This window comes from Perissodus microlepis, chromosome 13, assembly GCF_051167445.1.
Source record: "Perissodus microlepis isolate ML-2025 ecotype Zambia chromosome 13, ASM5116744v1, whole genome shotgun sequence".
Classification (NCBI taxonomy): domain Eukaryota; kingdom Metazoa; phylum Chordata; class Actinopteri; order Cichliformes; family Cichlidae; genus Perissodus; species Perissodus microlepis.
The window spans coordinates 3,688,471-3,707,737 of record NC_140473.1 but is presented as its reverse complement, the minus strand read 5'-3'; the positions used below and the strand labels follow the sequence as shown (position 1 = coordinate 3,707,737).

The 19,267-nt window shown below is 38.3% G+C and overlaps 1 protein-coding gene and 1 long non-coding RNA gene across 14 annotated transcripts in view; one reads left to right on the top strand and one right to left on the bottom strand.

Annotated features, from left to right (window-relative positions):
* Window positions 1-19,267, bottom strand: part of LOC146374509 (uncharacterized) — a 462,267-nt gene that overhangs the window by 226,518 nt on the left and 216,482 nt on the right. Inside the window, exon 6 of one of the 13 annotated variants that reach the window (XM_084948999.1) lies at window positions 1,967-4,137. The exons of the other annotated variants lie outside the window; for them this stretch is intronic. Within the exon in view, the coding sequence (XP_084805125.1) occupies window positions 4,105-4,137 (33 nt within the window). The 3' untranslated portion in view covers window positions 1,967-4,104. Of the gene's footprint in view, window positions 1-1,966; window positions 4,138-19,267 lie in introns of those variants that run through there. 13 annotated transcript variants of the gene reach the window in all.
* Window positions 7,001-10,359, top strand: LOC146374510 (uncharacterized). The gene is made up of 5 exons (XR_014802006.1): window positions 7,001-7,181; window positions 7,641-7,718; window positions 8,006-8,042; window positions 8,628-8,723; window positions 9,488-10,359. It is a non-coding gene; the product is annotated as an uncharacterized LOC146374510 (long non-coding RNA).

Sequence of the window (19,267 nt, the reverse complement as noted above, 5' to 3'; positions counted from 1 at the left end):
ATGTCCGGCTTGTTTGAAACAAACAAGGAATTTAAACATGTCAGTGTTAAAATGCAGCAAGCTCCAATAGCAAATGCTTTAAAAAACAGAGAATTATTACTTAGGATGTGTTTCCATCTGAATGTCTCTGTTCTGTGACCTCACTGAACGTGAACTTGTATGAGAGAACACAGATCATCAGTTGCATGGACTGAGTGAGAAAATGGTGCTACGGTGCTAAACTTTCCAAACAATGTGACATGATGTCATATGTGGCCATGACAAAGTCTTTTTGTACTTGAACTATGATGTCAAAACTAATAACTAGAAGCTAAACTACCTTTGACTATACTGTGCCTAAAGTGTGGTCAAAGTGATACATTTAGTGCTCCTATGGATGGAATCAGATTGAAAAGGAAAACTGAGAAAAACCACAGAATCAAGCACGGTAGAAATCCTGGCATATCAACTGATCTCAGAGCCTGTCCACATCACTGGAAGGCTGTGCTGATACCTTTGTGTGTTTCCAATTAGCAAATCTTATATAAGATGTGATAATCAGAGTACTTTAAAGGCCTACAGTTACTGCAAACCGCTTTACAACACACCTCCACCCCATCTCCTCCTGTCAAGGTATACATGACTCAGTCAGCATCATATCATTGATGTCTGCTCTGTTCTGTAGTATTGCCCTCCAGGTTATGCCGCTATATATAACGTACCAGATTTAAACTGCTAATCTTCTTGTGATTATGGTGGTTATTTCTGGAGAAAAGTACTGTCAGGACCCATTTTTAGCTACTGGACTTTCAACTCAACGTTCATCCAGCAACAATAGTTGTTGTGTAATAATCTCTTTTACTCTTGCAGTGTGTTTTTTTCCCCCCACATTTGAGTATGTTGTTTTATTTATGCCGTTATTGTCACCTTTGAGAAATACTTTTTTCATTTGGGAGGATGGGAGACTCAAACCTTTAAAGACCATGTGTGTGTGTGTGTGTGTGTGTGTGTGGCCATACGCGTCCAGTAAACCTGACGGAGTGTGACGTTGAGCTGTGTTTGATCTTAATCTTGATCCCCCATCCGCTGACGCTGTCACCATCCGTCACACACACACACACACACATACATATAAACTCATATCAGGAGGAGGAGGAGCTAGTGACAGCACACTGAGGGAGGGCTGATGAATAATAAACAGGAATAGAGAGAGACCAGATACACACACACACACACACACACACATCCCCCATATAACCTCGCCCCCGTGCTGCCCTCACCCTCCTCCTCTTGCAGCGTCCATGTTTATGCATGGCACCCTGTTTCATATGTATCGGCTGCATCATTCCCCCTGTTGTCACGGGAACTGATGACACAGACTGCATTAAGAATGATGACCCACCTACAGATTACTGTGCTGTTGGTACACACACGCACACATACAACAAAAAATAAAAAATAAACAAATAAAAAAATACTCAAACACACAGTGACTGATGCTGAACACATTTCCCTGTGGGACCCAATAACACTAGCATGGCAGCCTACTGCCAGAAATGAAGCAAAAATAAATAAAAAGACAGTGGCCAGTCCAACCCCCCAACCCCCAACCCCCTCACACACTCACACACATACAACCCCACGATGACCTCAGCTAGTAAACCCCAGTCAGAAAAACTGCACAGTGCCTTTATGCAGAAAACAGCGGCCTTAACTGTCAGTTTCCGTTACTGTACAGTAACAAGGAGAACACAATCATGTGAAAAAGCAAATGAATATTTTGGATCCTTGCTGATAGATTGAAAAGACATATGCAGTGGCTGAAATATGTAAAGTACTAAGAACAGGAATGATGGCGCTACTGGAGCTCTCAAAAAAAAACTTACAGTCATGAGGATGAAAGATGATTAATGAACAATGGAATTAATCTTGAATTCATTTTATTAAAAAAATTTTTTTAAACAAGTCATTGTCCTTTTTTGCATCGTTCATCAAAAAAATTTTAATTAAGCACAGGTGGAATTCTAAAATGATTTTTTAACAAATATTATAACGTATAACGTAATAATTAGATGCTTTTAAACCCTGAGTTTATTCAGTTTTGCTGTACATAGAGCTAATTCAGGTCTTGAAAAGTGATTCTGCAAAAAGTAAAAGAAGCAATCAGATCTAATAGTCACGTAAAACAAACAGGGCTACATAATACTAAACATACAGCAGTATACAGTACAACACAATGAGTTTACTTTAAGTTAAAAAAAATAAAATTAAAATAAAATTAAAACTTTAAGGTAATATCAGTTTGATAGTCTGTGAGTCATTTCTGGAGGCTATTTAATAGAAAAAAACAATGCTGAAAAAAAATGTACATTGACTAGTATGCAATTACATCTTCTACGAAACTGATGAATCCTGATAAAGTATTTTAGAGGCTACAGGCTAGCCACATACGTAGAATGCTAAAGGTGGACGAGAAGGGAACTTGTATGCTGTGGAGCCTCAAGATATGAAAGATTGTACCAGTGTCTTATCATCTGAGAAGGGATGAGGTAGACACGAGGGAAAGATCTACCTCCTTACCTCAAGCCTCATCTCTTAAATTGAAGTCAGGGCTCTAACACACGAAAATGTGCATACACATGTTCGTTTATTCCTGATATTGTCGCAGTTACTAATTGGCACCAGATTAAAGATGTGACCCTACTATCTATAAGCTAATGTTATGCCATCTAATGTTAGGCTTGAGTGTCCTAAAATTCGTATTTTTCTTCTGATGAACTGTTTGATTACATTTGCACACTGAATTTTATAGTAAACAGAATTCAGTCGACTGTAATCTGCAATCTACTGACATCTAGTGGTGAGATTTTACACACTGTACCTTTAAATATTAAGCATGCCATAAAAGTGTCACATTTCAAATTTTAAAAAGCTGAAACAAAATAGGAATTAATTGTAAATTAAATGCAAATTGTTTACATGAGTTCTGCTAATGTAAAAGAAAAAGATCCAATTAAAAAATAAATAAAAACATCGAAAATCTTTACTTTCTTTTTTTTTATTGTTGCAGTGCGGTGCCCTATACACTGCGCAACTACATGAACCCTGCTTGTAAGTCAAATTTCAGCAGAAACCCTGACAATGAACTTCAGTGTTCAGTTCAGTCACACAGTGTAGCTGTAACATAACACAAAACTGTTATATTATACACAAATTGTATGTGAAGATCAAAGTTTTTAGTAAACAATGAGTTATCATTAGAATGTTTTACGCTATGTGTTGTTGATAGATCAGAAATATATTAATATCTAAGCAGCAGCTTGATTTTTTAGTGTAGTAGTAGTAGTAATCTCATGAATGATGATTATAGTTTTTCATAAAATGTTTAATATCAGTGTCCTTTCTAGCTGAAACGAATGTGCAAAAATCAAAACATTCCCTAATAAAATATGGTGGAACAGAAATAGGTGCACTATCCAATTTATACAACTATAAAAATTCAGAAAATGTTTGAAATGATTGTGCTTTAGAACTGTCTGACGTCTGAGTCCTGGACATGCTTTTGGAAAACTGTAAGAAATCATCTAAAGTGAATCATGTGGTCGTTCTATGCCACTGTGACTTTAATAAAGGGACAGTAAATGTGACATTATGCAAATATTAATTATTGTCAAAATAAGTTAATAACCATGCAATATAAGTTTTTAATGTTAAAATGCTGGAAGAACAGTGACACCGGTGATAAAGACATTAACTTGCTGTTTCTTCACTTACGGCACTGTAGCAACATGGTGGCAGTGCATTATCTGTCAGGGTGATTACGGAGTGAGTCCGACGCTGAATAAAAATGACAGTTGATGGTCGGTGGCACTGTTCATGGGAGATATGGGGTCAGTGCATGTGTGTGTGTTGTAGATCGTATGGTCCACAGAGTTTCTTTTTTTCTGTTTTGCAGCGAGAGAGACATGAAACTGAGGTGGGGAGGGAAAAAAGGTCCTCATTCTCTTCCTCTGTCACTGTGTTTCACATTTCCTGTCACTCGCCAATATAATGAAGTTTTTCCCTCATTCACTCTTTTGTAGTCAAAGTGAGAGATGCCAACTGATCCTTCCTTTTCTTCTTTTTTTACCTCTTTTTTTCCCATTTCAAAAGATGTGTCTGTCGAAGGGAGAGAATACATAATGTATATTACAGACAAGCAGAAAAAAACAAGACAATATGAATAATTAATAAGCTGTGATGCATATGTATAAACATTTCCATATCAAATAAATATCATATCTAGTGTTATGACTCATTTTTTAGTGCTTTGAATACTCAATTACTCATAAGGTTGTCTGATCATTTGCAGCGGGACAGTCTCTGGTGCATGTCGTGATCAAATGACAGCAGCTTTAGAGCACAGGAAAAGCTACACAGGTGAAAATAACAGCACTTGGAAATATACTAATTTGGAGATGTCCTCGCAAAGTTCAGAGCAGATCTGAACTCTGTGCTAAAAATATGAGAAGAACTTTTAGTCTAGTAATATAATTTGCAAATCTTCAGGCGATTATAAAACTCATGGAATACTGTATGAAGTAATAGCATGAAAGTCACTGCAACCAGAAACAGAAGAAATGTTAAATGTGTTTAGTTTTTCCCTTTAAACATGAGACTGTGAAAATCTGTGATTTGTGAAATTAGGCTATATGAGTATGAGCTACCCAGTTTAACAGTTTATTTGTCAGTATTGTGTGGATGGTGGCGTTTGTAGTCCACAATAAAAAAGTGAATAAAAAAATGTAAGTGATGTCACTGTAGAGTCACAGTGAATGTTCAAACGTTAAATGATATATATGTATATGTATATGGTCAGGGAAAAAATTATTTGGGGCCCAGCTGATTTTCCTCCAAGCTCCTCCCGATTAGTTCTGAGCTGGTTCCACACCATTCTCATTATCACTGAAAGATTGGTAGTTATTTTATGGTTCTTCCATTTGCGAATAATCACACCAACTGTTGTCACCTTTTCTGTCTATTCTACTTATTTCATTCATGAAAATGCGAATTAATTTTTTTTAATTTTTTTTGTTAGTGTTCTGTCTCTCATTGTTCAAATAAACCTACCATTGAAATTATAGACTCATCATTTCCTTGTTAGTGGACAAACGTACAAATCAGCCGGGGTTCAAATACATTTTCCCTGACTGTATGATCTTGGTCCTTATCTATGTATGCCCTGTTCAAGTAGCCAACTTGTCATTAATAATTATCATTAATATGTCTTGGATTTTCATGTATTAAAAAGTTACCCTCTTTCCCTCTTGGTACTTCTCCAGCTTCTTGTCTTCCTTCTTCCTGTCATTTGGTATCGCTATGTATATCACTACGGCCGTCTTCCTGTTTGTCCACTATTACAATGTCTGGTTGTTTAGCCATCACCATTTTGTCTGTCTGTATCTGGAAGTGAGGCAAATACTGTTTGACTCACAATTTCGGAACAGAACACCTTGCCCTAGACAGGGTCATCGGGGGTTCCCGAGGGTGAGCACCTGTTGGCCTGGGGCTTAGTCCATGGGGCCCCTCTGGTCACAGCCTGAAAAAGGAACATGGGCCCACCCTCCTGTAGACCCACCACCCATAGGAGGCACCGTAGGGGTTTGGTGGGGAAGGAATCTGAGCTAGTGCCAGAGGTTGAGAGGTACTGACTAGATATAGTCGTGCTCACCTCAACGCATCGTTTCGGCTCCAGAAGCTGTCTCCTGGAGAGGGGCTGGACTCTGTCTCAGTCTGGAGCTGCCCTTGGTGAGAGCCGCTGGGCTGGGGTGGGTATCGTAGTATCCCTTTGGTTTGCTGCCTGTATTTTGAAGTTTTTCCTGGTGGATGAGAGGGTTTGTTCCCTCACCTTTGGGTCTGAGAACTGTGCACCAAAAGATAGCTCCACCTGGGGACTGTCGTCTTAGTGGGAGACTTGTTCATGTGGGAAACAACAATAAGACCTGGAGGGGTGTGACTCGAAGGAACAGCCTCTGCCTTTGTCACTGATTCTTATCATAATTTTTATGGAAAGAATTTCTAGATGAAGCCAAATGCCAGAAGGCTTCCTTTGGGCAGTCTCTGATGTTGTTCTGTTGGCTTCATCAGGTGGTCACTTCCATCTTGCACTGGAACGGTTTGCAGACGAGTGTGAAGCAGCGGGAATGAGAATCAGTACCTCAAAGTCATGGTCTGTTTAAGTATCTCAGGGTCTTTTTCACAAGTAGGGAGAGCGGGAGATCGATAGATGGATTGGTGCTGCAGCTGCAGACGCTGCACCAGTCTGTCATGGTGAAGAGGGAGCTGAGTGCAAAAATGAAGCTCTCGATCTACATCCCCACCCTCACCTATGGTTATGAGCTTTGGGTAGTGAGTGAAAGAACAAGATCATGGATACAAGATCTACAAGGAAATGAGCTTTCTCATAATGGTGGCTAGCCTTAACAAACACCATGTTTGAACATGTTGAGTTCAGCCATCCAGGATGGGCTCAGAGTAGAGACGCTGCTCGACTGAAAGGGCCCAGATGAGGTGGTTCGGGCCTCTGATGAGGATGCCTCTTGGGCGCCTTCTCGGTGAGTCGTTTCAGGCATGTCCCACCAGGGGTCACCCAGGACACGCTGGAGAGATGATATCTCTCGGCTGGCCTGAGACACCTTGGTGTTCCCTGGACAAGCTGGAGGAGGTGGCCAGGCAGAGGGAGGTCTGGGCTTCTCTACTTAGGCTGCTGCCTTCCGCAATCCGGCCCCAAATAAGCGGAAGAAGATGGATGCATATACTGTATTTACTGTATTTTCCAACCTGGTCTCCTTATTTCATCTGCATAGAGAGGTTATGAAATATGATTTACATCTCTTTATAGCACACTGTAAACCCCAACAGTCTACCTGACTTATAAAGTTTGTGGCTATAACAATTGAAATTCCTCACAAAGTTGAAACAACTTAAAACTTTTCTGTTCTGTTAACGATTCAAACAGTTATAATTGTACATGGGTTAGAAGTTAAGAGTAAATACTGCTTTCTTAATTATGATTTTTGAGTAAATGTTTTTTTTCCGAGCTCCGCATGTGTACGTCAACTACGTCATGACGTTTTCTCTCTAACCTGAACGACGTTGACAGAAAATTCTGTTCAATATGGCTGCCCTTCTCGAGCGACTGGAGAGCACATTTGGAGAAACTTGTAAGTAAAACGGAACCTTTGTTATGTTTATTTTTTCCGTAAAATAAGCAAGTATATTAATATGTTGCAGCCAATAACTTGTTTTCGAATGCGCTGTTGTTTAAAAAGCACAGACCCAGGTGGTGAGTAGTTGTTCACTGTTGTTCACGCTCTTTTTTAAACCGATGATGTCGTTAGTTTTACAGTTTTAACCGATTAAAACACAGTTTTAATAAGAATTGCACATAAAGAAAGTGTCTTAGTGATATTTTAACGACCCATTGCCAACGCAAGAAAGTTGGCGTTTTCACAACAGCAGCCTCATTGTTCGGCAGGTTTTTGTTTTTCTTCTCATTAGCATCGTTCAAAAGTGACTTAGCTAGCAGTGGCAACTTCTATCTAAAACAATTGAAATATAGCAAGGTGTTGTATATTTAGTATGCTGATAAGGTTTTCAATATTTTTATTTTTTCTTCCAAGGCTGAAGACCGAAGACAAAAAGACAGAAGAAAAAAAATTCAGACTGCAATTAATTTCAGGTGGAGACCGTAAACACAGGTGAGTTGAAAGATCTATTGAAGAGTCCTTTCTTCATGGCCATTAAAACATTTTTAGGTTAAAAGACCTGGTTTTTTTGGGGGTTTTTTTAAATTATGCCCCTGCTTTGTCACACTGAATCATGTTGAAAAGATATATTTTCATGGCTCCCCCCATTACCATTACCTTGTACTTCTTTCTACCAGTCTATTTTATTTTGTGACATTAACATCTTAAATGTACCCCGCCAGTTTAATTATTAATAGCTGTGTTAGTATTTATAATGCATTTTTTTTTATCATGTGCAGATCTACCAAGGGTCAGTGGCACAGTTCACCTTTTGTGGTAAGTAATAACACTTCATATGTGGTCACATAAGTAAGTTGTTTCATCAGTTGTTCAGTTCTTATAAAATAATGTTGTATAATTGTACCAAATCACTGAGGATACATCCAATGTGTAAATCTCAATCAACAATTTTACTGTGATATTCGCTCGAGTTTCCATTTTTGTAGGGCCAAATTTGTATTAAAAATTTATATTTTCATATGATGTGAAATGACTCAATCATTTCTAATTTTTAGAAGAAACCATTCATTAAGTCCCTTAAGGTGCAGATTTCATATATTGATAATGATAAAATTAACACAAATTAAAAGTTTCACTGATAAACACACAATTTTTCCTTGCTTTGAACCCCATGTTCTATATAGATCTGGAGAACACTATTTTAAAATACCGTGTAGGGTTTTTGTCAAATGATTAAGAAACAGACTCTTTATCACAAGAGACAGAAAGGTTGTATCTTAAAAGAAATGTCTCCAAAATTTAGTAGAGTCCGATGTCATGCAGTTTCATAAACATGTATTCTCCCCAAAGAATGACACCTGAAAACTTTGCGTTAAATAAACTTTTCTTTTCCCTTTTTAGGAGGCGCCTGATATCAACGTGAAATGCATTGCAGTGCTTCGTGCCTTTCCTGTATACCTGCGGGAGGAGGACCCAGAATTCTTTAAGACATGTAATGTAAGTGTATTTTTGCATCACTTAAATTCTGCCAGTGAGATAAAATGCCATGGACTTTTTTAAATACAATTTAATACCCTAGCAGCTACCAAATTGTACAAGCAAAATACCCTCTCTTTAGAAAACCCTCACACACACACACAGGGTCAGGAGCAGGGCACAGGCGTATCACAGCACTTCGGCTATGCTGCAGGTGGCCCAAAAACCAGGCTGAAGTCGAGATTTAGTTTCTTTTTGAGATAAAGTCATGAAATAAAAAATTACTTTTTTTCGAAAAATAACAAACATACAAATTATGTAGTGCAAGAAGCTAACACTTTAGCTTTAGTTAATGTACATTTTTCAAAAAAGTAGAGTACCCTAACTCGTTACAAAGTAACCCACTACACTGCTGAATGTTTTGCTAGATTACAGGTCATGCTTGTCTCATTCTCTCAAACCAACCTTACTTATTTAATTGGGGCGATCGTGGCTCAAGAGTTGGCAGTTTGTCTTGTAATCGGAAGGTTGCCGGTTCGAGCCCTGGCTCCGACAGTTTCGGTCTTTGTGTCCTAGGGCAAGAAACTTCACCCGTTGCATACTGGTGGTGGTCAGAGTGCCCGCTGGCCGCAGTGTCCAGCAGCCTCGCCTCTCTCAGTGCGCCTCAGGGCGGCTATGGCTACAATGTAGCTTGTCATCACCAGTGTGTGAATGGGTGGATGACTGAATGTGTAAAGCGCTATACAAATACAGGCCATTTACCATTGATACTGTGTCTATTCCAGGCGGACGCATTGGATGAGTCGACCCTAATTGACACTCCAGTTGCCCTTCTCACTGTGGTTACCGACGGCCAGTCCAGTCCATTTTACTTCCTCAAGCATGGCTGTTGTGGTGAAAGGCGACTAGGTGATGCGTGATATTCCCAGATTTGCAGATGCATTTGCTTTATTGTTTGGCTTGATCTATGCTCTGCATTTAGACGACCCCAGGAAGCTGGTTCACACATTTGCCTTTGAATATAGAATATAAGGCAATGTTTGTTAGGACATGCACTCTGTTACTGAGCACTTTGTTTGAAGCACTTTATTTAAAGCACTCTAAGTTTACTACAGGCTTTGGGTGGATTTAACTCCATCAGTTTATCTAATTTTCCTATACTTGACTGCCTTATCTGGTTATTTGGAAGCTGATCGTCTTTGTACCCATTTTAAAAAATTGTTTTTCATTTCTATTTTAAAAAAAAAGTGATTAGTATTTGACTTTTTGTTTTGCATTTTTGTGTATTTTGTGAAAGTTGCAATTAGGACTGATGTCGTCCTTTGTGATTTTATAAAAAGATAAATGTTCTATACTGAATTTATAATGCTCACTTTATGGTGCCCATGTCCATGTTAGTGGTTTTATAAAAACATTTGTGATGTTTTTAAATTTTCGTGAAAAAATGTTAAATAAACAAAATGTAAAGTAACTGAATTTCTGTACTTTTTTTTTTAGTAGTCTACACTCAAACATTGAAACATAAATATCTTTTAATTAATAATCATATAATTTGAGTTTAGGTTGTAGTATAATTGCATTGTGTTGCATCAAAAATAATAAACTACAAGAAATACAAAAATATTGAAATTAAAGTATACAGTCTTTGAGTAAAGCTCAATTAATAAAATATAAAATATAATTTTAAATTTTTAGGTTAACAATAAATACAAATTTTGAGTACCCCCATACTTAGAAGAGATGAGTTTGTGTAGTTAAATCTTTTAAGGTAATCAGTTTCCACAAAAGTTTTGAGTTCAGTCAACTAATTCGGGTTTACAGTGCATGTGTTGCATCATTTGTGCTGACATTGTTGTGTTATCCTCTAAACCAGGGGTTTTGTGGAATTGTTGTAAAATATAACGCAATTTGGACTTGTAAGTTGCGCCACAATTAAGACAGCTATTTCTTTGGTAATTTATAATCGGTGTGGTTAGGAATTATTTAATTTGGTGAATTAATTGCCAAAGTGGGAAAGCCATTCACTGAAGTGCAGTTTCTGAAGGATAGCATGATGTCAGTTGCTGATATTCTATGTCCAGAAAAAAAGAGGTTATTCAACAGCATTGGCCTGTCAGCAAACACTGTGGCAGAGCGGATTAAAAAACCTACATTTTTGGAAATATTTGTGGGTCTTTTATTTGTTTGTCTGTTTGTGTTTACTGTAACACCAGAATGGCGCTCCAATGAGATAGCAGTTTCCAACAGTGGCCCCCAGCTCTTTTGAATTTGAGACCCCTGCTTTAAACAGAGTTTCTTGGCTTTTCTCTTTTCTTTCTGTCTGCTCAGTTCTGCAGAGAATCTGCTGTTCATTATACTTATGACCAACAAGGGTAAAAAAAAAAGGTATATAGAAAGCTAGAAATCTACTTTATGTGTCCAGATAATGCGACACTTTAATATGTAATTAGCTTGATTCAATTGTTAAACCAATGTAGAATATTTTTAAATGTGCACTGTTCTATTAGGATTTCATGTACAAGATTTCCACATCACACTAAATTCCAGATTATATTATATTGTAGACATGGACAAGTGGAGACCTAATGGCCAAGTTGTCATTCGTGTTATACTTCTTTCAACTGTTGTTGCCAGTAACCATTATGAAATTAAAAAAGATTCACAAGTTTCAGATGAACAGAACATATTTTCCTATATCTCTATGTGGTGTAAAATTCTGGAATAGTTTAAGTAAGAAACAAACAATTATAAAGAGACCACAGTGAGTGGTGTTAATCACAGGGTGTAAATGTCAGTGCGAAAATGCAGTTTGTTGTTTAGGTTTATGAAGTTTACATTGTTTACTTTATTGTGTGTACTGTGTGTGTACACTTGTGGATAGTTATATATGCATACTGTCTAATTATATACTGATGAAAAGTGCTTTGTAAATGATTACATATACAATAATACAGAGATAATCCCAAAAAGAAGATGACCCCTTATAAGTGAGCATTTGGCGACAGTGGGACGGAAAAACTCAACAGTACGTAACTGTTAGAAACGTCTCCCAGAACCAGGCTCAGGGAGGGGCAGCCACTTGCTGCAACTGTAACAAACTTCTTCTGCGTGGTAAAAAAAAAATAAAAATAAACACAACAGACTCACTTATACGACAAGTACAAAGGACATAAACGTACTATTGTCCTTATACTTTACAGGAGTCTGAGTGAGAGTCACAAAATAAGTGTCATCTTCATGGTAAATTTTTTGAAAGGGTAAATTTTAACTCAAACCACAATCCTTCCCTTAATTTAACCAAATGGCTTTTAGTGCCTAAACACTGCCAAGTATTTTCGCTGAGTTATCAGTGAGTGAAAACAAATCGAAGTTTGAAACAAAAACTTTCAAATAGTATTCAAACCACGGTCACGTGACATGCTACCACTCTACCATGTAATCAGTGGTCTGATTTGGAGTCCAAGATCTCATCCCTTAGACTCTCCAAGCGATGTAACTTCCAGGCCTTTCAACATTTGGATCCCATTACAGCTAGACAGGTGGGCGCTGGGGGAGGCTTTCCTGTACTTTCACACCCCCTCACATTTTTTTAAAAACTCAGACATCCATTCTTCTTCTCACATTGGTCTCTTTCTTAATCCCTTACTTATTTATTTTTTAATTCACATTATTTATCTTGTGTGACCTTTCTCTTTTTGTTCCCTCATTGTTTCCCTCTACTCTCCTTTCCTTATTTATGTCACAAACACACTATCCATCTTTTCATACTGTTACTTTCTGTGGTCCTTTCAATTTATTCCCCTTACTTTTCTCTTTTACTTCTCTCCTCTCTTGTCTCACAAACTGCAACTTACTTTTGACTCGCACGTTTCTCTCTGCCTACTCTCACTTTACTTCTTTGAGCTTAGCCTCGATTGACTTCTTTGTTTTTTCTTGGCAATTTTGTTAAAATGTTAAAAACTGACCCTCCAAACCACCCTGTGTGCACTTTTCGGCCTTTAAAGCTTTCCTCTCTTTGTTTACGTCTGTAACCTCTATACCTATCACTCTTTGGCTTTCCATCAAGGCACACACACACACACACATACACATACACTTTGGCCCAATGCCCATACACACATTTGGACCTGGCTGCATGCTTCTCAGTGTCTGGGGCCTTACTATGTGTTTGTGTGCACGCATATGTGTGTGTGTGCGCGCGCGCATGTGTGTGTGTATGTGCCTGTGTGTGTCTGTTTCCATGTGTTTCTGAGGCCAGTTAAAAGCCAGGATTTGGCAGGACTGAAACTTCATGTTCTACTCTGTTCCACCCCCTAGACCTACATGAAGACAAGGTTATCATGTTCCCCCATCTGTGCCAGATGCACACACACACACACACACACACACACACACACACACACACACACACACACACACACACACACAAATATGCATGAATGTACATACAGTTTCTGTCCCTTTGCCTTCCACTTACATACGTAACTTTGTCTTGAGGGCTGGAGGTGTGTGTGTGTGTGTGTGTAAGTATGTAAGTATGTAAGTATGTGAGTCGGGGTTAGAGACAAAGGATGCTACAACCCTGCCTTCTGCTGGCCAGTGAGCAGGTCATACATGTACATGGTTAAAGAAGACATCATCCAGCGTGGAATGGCTGAGGAATAGAAAAGCTTATATCTAGTTTAAATAACACAAAGAGACAATGACATGTTCATGTCACCCTTTAGGTGAGTCAGCAACTGAAGCACAAACAATTCTTTGAGATGTGTGATTCCACAACTAAAGTTACAATCACATTAATTATCAGCGATATAAGTAAAAAATGCTGCTGTCATCACTTTCAGTGATGATTCAAATTCCATTCATTCATCAATTTGCTATATATAACCACTTATGTTTGCAAAGAAAATCTCCCAGAATGCACTTGGGGAAGGTGCTACCACCCTGTTGTATGGTTAAAAGACACATACATTTACACCTACAGACAATTTAGAGTTTGCACTTGATCTGTGATCAAACTGGGCCTGAACGCAAAGCCTAAATTAGCTATTTTCACCAAAAATGATATTTAACAATTTTTTTGCATTTTATTTATATTGGTTTTTTTAGATCGCCATGTATATTTTTGTTTATTCCTTTACGCTTTACTAAAAGAGAAATAAGCGTCTTTTAAATCAAATGGCATCCATAATGATGACACAAGCCAGCTCTGCAAAAAAAAATGTGCATAAATTAAGCGAAATCAACATTTGATTGACAGTCTTAATAAAATGATCATAAACTGGTGTCCAAAGTTTCCAAACTTGAAAGCAGCAGCTCTAGTAGTTTGCCTAGCTGTCGCCTGAACTAGTCAGTATATTTCAAAATTTCCTTGCATTTTCAGATGACTTTGTTTAGCAGATTGTTTCTGCAACTAGGGCCCCTAAGCTTTTTAGCCAATTTGGACATAAGGACCTCAGTCACCTTGTAACCTTACGTCATTGCATTTCTGGTATTCAAACTGACACAACAAAGAAAATATCTCACATTATTGACAAGACATATAAAGATTTAAGAGACATGAAGCTCAAAATAACGAAACACCATAAACATAACCAGATACAGAAATATGTTACAGAAGTTGCATCTCTTAAGATGCAGTATATTATGCTGCCAGCGCCTCTGAAACATCTACATCTCCTCTAGGAAAACTATCTGCTGAAGAATATCATCTGATTTGAAAACATATAACAAAAGGAACAAAGTGGACCCATTGTAACAGGATCTTCCCAGCTTCCAATCATTTAATAACGCATTAACTACGGACAATTTCACACTTCTCTGTGGATTTTCTGAAAGTGAAAGTGAGCTCAGTTGGTTATATTGCTTGATATGTTGCCTAGCAGATAAGATATAATTAGATTTGTAATACAAACCCTGCATTTTATTGTACTTTACTTCTTTCCTGAGTAGGTGATCTTTCTTTTCTCCAAAGACTTGAAATTTAGCAAAAATGATTCTGGGTGAACTGGATACATGTTCAGATTCTGAGCTTAACCACTACCCAAAGTTGAAATGGTGCAAACTATTTTCAGATACAAATCCACAGCAGTGACAGTTCTTCAGTTTGTAATGTGCCTGCACATGAATCAGAGTGGTTACATACAACTATTTGTTACTTTTCTGTCACATATAGACAGAAAATTTAAACCCAGTTTAGACATTTAGGCACATACACTGAAAAGAGTTTGATGCACATAGTTATGCAAGACTGTGACAGACCAAAGCCTTCAATTCTTTAGCAAACAGTAGCTTGGATGTTAGCAAGTTTATTAGTTTCATAGAAGAAATTTGCAAAGTCCCAAATCTGACTTGTTACTGTTATGTCAGTGTTCTTACATTTTTTTTCACCTTTCATTTCACATACTCATAGTTACATCAAATTAATGATTAATTTCATTTAGCACCTTTTTAGTGCCTTTTGTCTGAAAAGTGTGATGAGCTGTCACTTCATCTAATCTGCCATGTAAAAGGCACATTTAACTCGTGCACACTCACAAATCGAGTGAAGACTCAATTTTTAACACTATTATAAAATTAGAAGAAAAAAATTCTAATTAACCTGAAGCACTCGCACATATACCATATACTGTAAAATATGTAACCTTTGACTGTCAAATTAGTGTTGCAACATAATTTTCCAATTAACAAAGCTTTCTAAAAGCTGATTAAACTATCAATCTCGCACCTCTTCCCCTCTCAAAGGAATAATAGATGAGAATAACTATATTTCCAAGCAAGCTATGGTGAGAGGAAACATCTGTAGCCTCTATTGTTGTATTGCCTCTTTTTGTAATCACATCTTTCCAGAGAATAAGTGAAAAAGAAATAAAGGGATGGTAAAAGAGAGAGTAGAGGAGGTGAATAAAGACAGAGATGAAGTGATAATAACTATGATAGAAGGGACAGAGAGGAGAGATAAATATAGCATATGAAGAGAAGAGAGCACTGATTAGACCTGGCTCAGGAGATGTCATTGTTAATTACCACTCCCTCACCCACCTGCACCACACGCACGCAGACCAGGGATACATAGTATACATGAATACATACACTGTAACATGTTGGAAGATCACACCCACATGGACAAAAAAAATACAGAAATAATGAAGCTGTGGGGGCATGCAGAAAGACTTTTGCATAGACACTGAAAGTCGCTAAAAGTCTTTTGTATAGGAGGTAAAATGGGTCATGTTTTCCATCACATAGTTAATACAAACATTATTATCATGTTACCTACTTTGTATGTAAACTGAAATGAAATTAGACGTGATCTACGCAGATGTAAAGTGGGAGAGGTCACTTATTTCTGCATTTGACTATAGACAGTGTTTTAAGTGTTTTATGTAACAAAGAGAATAAATTGCTGTTTTTCTTACTTTTTTAATTCCATTTACATGACACATTTGTTGTGTGAGCTACATTATCACCACTAAGTCATGTGATCTAGGTAAGGGTCTTTTGTGAAGTTCAGAGGCTCTATTTCAAGGGTGGATGTAGCCATCATGTCAGGCAGTCACTGTTTTTTGAATTCTCTATTTAAATCTTGATGTTAGTACTTTGGTTACCACCATATTATTTTGCTTGGCCCATAATTGGCCATTTTTGAAATGAGTTTGGAGTGCTAAGTTCAGCGGATCCATAAATTGAATTTGTGTAGTGCGCTCTACAGGGAGTGCAGAATTATTAGGCAAATGAGTATTTTGTCCACTTCATCCTCTTCATGCATGTTGTCTTACTCCAAGCTGTATAGGCTCGAAAGCCTACTACCAATTAAGCATATTAGGTGATGTGCATCGCTGTAATGAGAAGGGGTGTGGTCTAATGACATCAACACCCTATATCAGGTGTGCATAATTATTAGGCAACTTCCTTTCCTTTGGCAAAATGGGTCAAAAGAAGGACTTGACAGGCTCAGAAAAGTCAAAAATAGTGAGATATCTTGCAGAGGGATGCAGCAGTCTCAAAATTGCAAAGCTTCTGAAGCGTGATCATCGAACAATCAAGCGTTTCATTCAAAATAGTCAACAGGGTCGCAAGAAGCGCGTGGAAAAACCAAGGTGCAAAATAACTGCCCATGAACTGAGAAAAGTCAAGCGTGCAGCTGCCAAGATGCCACTTGCCACCAGTTTGGCCATATTTCAGAGCTGCAACATCACTGGAGTGCCCAAAAGCACAAGGTGTGCAATACTCAGAGACATGGCCAAGGTAAGAAAGGCTGAAAGACGACCACCACTGAACAAGACACACAAGCTGAAACATCAAGACTGGGCCAAGAAATATCTCAAGACTGGTTTTTCTAAGGTTTTATGGACTGATGAAATGAGAGTGAGTCTTGATGGGCCAGATGGATGGGCCCGTGGCTGGATTGGTAAAGGGCAGAGAGCTCCAGTCCGACTCAGACGCCAGCAAGGTGGAGGTGGAGTACTGGTTTGGGCTGGTATCATCAAAGATGAGCTTGTGGGGCCTTTTCGGGTTGAGGATGGAGTCAAGCTCAACTCCCAGTCCTACTGCCAGTTTCTGGAAGACACCTTCTTCAAGCAGTGGTACAGGAAGAAGTCTGCATCCTTCAAGAAAAACATGATTTTCATGCAGGACAATGCTCCATCATACGCGTCCAAGTACTCCACAGCGTGGCTGGCAAGAAAGGGTATAAAAGAAGAAAAACTAATGACATGGCCTCCTCGTTCACCTGATCTGAACCCCATTGAGAACCTGTGGTCCATCATCAAATGTGAGATTTACAAGGAGGGAAAACAGTACACCTCTCTGAACAGTGTCTGGGAGGCTGTGGTTGCTGCTGCACGCAATGTTGATGGTGAACAGATCAAAACACTGACAGAATCCATGGATGGCAGGCTTTTGAGTGTCCTTGCAAAGAAAGGTGGCTATATTGGTCGCTGATTTGTTTTTGTTTTGTTTTTGAATGTCAGAAATGTATATTTGTGAATGTGGAGATGTTATATTGGTTTCACTGGTAAAAATAAATAATTGAAATGGGTATATATTTCTTTTTTGTTAAGTTGCCTAATAATTATGCACAGTAATAGTCACCTGCACACACAGATATCCCCTAAAATAGCTAAAACTAAAAACAAACTAAAAACTACTTCCAAAAACATTCAGCTTTGATATTAATGAGTTTTTTGGGTTCATTGAGAACATGGTTGTTGTTCAATAATAAAATAATTCCTCAAAAATACAACTTGCCTAATAATTCTGCACTCCCTGTATACTGATATCTGCTTATCACTGCGATGTAACACACAAATGAAATGCTAGGGTCAAAAATTGGACAACAAGCTTCCACACAGTAAACCATACTATAGTGAGAATCCATTAAAATGTTTTTTGTTTTTTTTAATGGCACCAACAGCATAAGTCTGCTACAGCTCCTTGGGGAAGGAACGGCAGGTTTTGGCATTTCAATGTTGGCTTAATTTTTCAGATCTTGCGGTTGACACTAGGTTTAGTCCCTATCTCGGATTGCCATGGAAGTTTGATCAGGACAACAGTTTAAATGCAGTCATAGATCATTTTCAATTCCTTGAAAAAAAGCTACAAGAACGGGGACATCAGCAGACAAAGGCAGAAGTGAACTATGATTCCCCAAGTGCAATGGTAGCAAAAACCCCAGACAACATAGAATTCTGTCAGATTTGCTTCCAATGACAGCTAAACGTTTCACAAATGCTGATAAACTGTCCAAGAAAGTATATTTGCCTTCTTTAAATGAATAATTTATAATAGTGATGGCATGGTATACATGGTATACAAGGTGGGCCATTTATATGGATACACCGTAATAAAATGGGAATGGTTGGTGATATTAAAGTCCTGTTTGTGGCACATTAGTATATGTGAGGGGGCAAACTCCTCAAGATGGGTGGTGACCATGGTGGCCATTTAGAAGTCGGCCATCTTGGATACAACGTTTGTTTTTTTTCAATAGGAAAAGGGCCATGTGACACATCAAACTTATTGGTAATGTCACATGAAAAACAATGGTGTGCTTGGTTTCAACGTAACTTTATTATTTGTTTCTCTTTGTTCACAGCCATTGACATGTCAAAGAGGTTAACACATGAGGAGCGGATTGAAATTGTGTTGATATCTGGTGAATGCAGTAACCGGGTCATTGCAGCAGATTTCAATGCAAGACACCCTACGAGACCACCCATCTCCCATGCTACAGTTAGCAAACTGCTTGCTAAGTTTCGTGAAACTGGTTCAGTGTTGGATTTGCCAAAATATGGACGCAAGAAAACTGTCACTAATGAAGAAACATCAGTGGCTGTCCTAGCTTCATTCAGCAAGAGCCCACAGCGTAGCACTCGCCGCATGTCACTGGAGAGTGGCATTAGTCGATCATCCCTTCGGCGGATATTAGCTACTCACAAATGGCACCCTTACAAACTCCAGCTACTGCAGCATCTCAATGAGGATGACCCAGATCGGTGCACAGAATTTGCAGAATGGGCAAAACAAAAATTGGAACAGGACCCTCAGTTCACGCAGAAGATTTT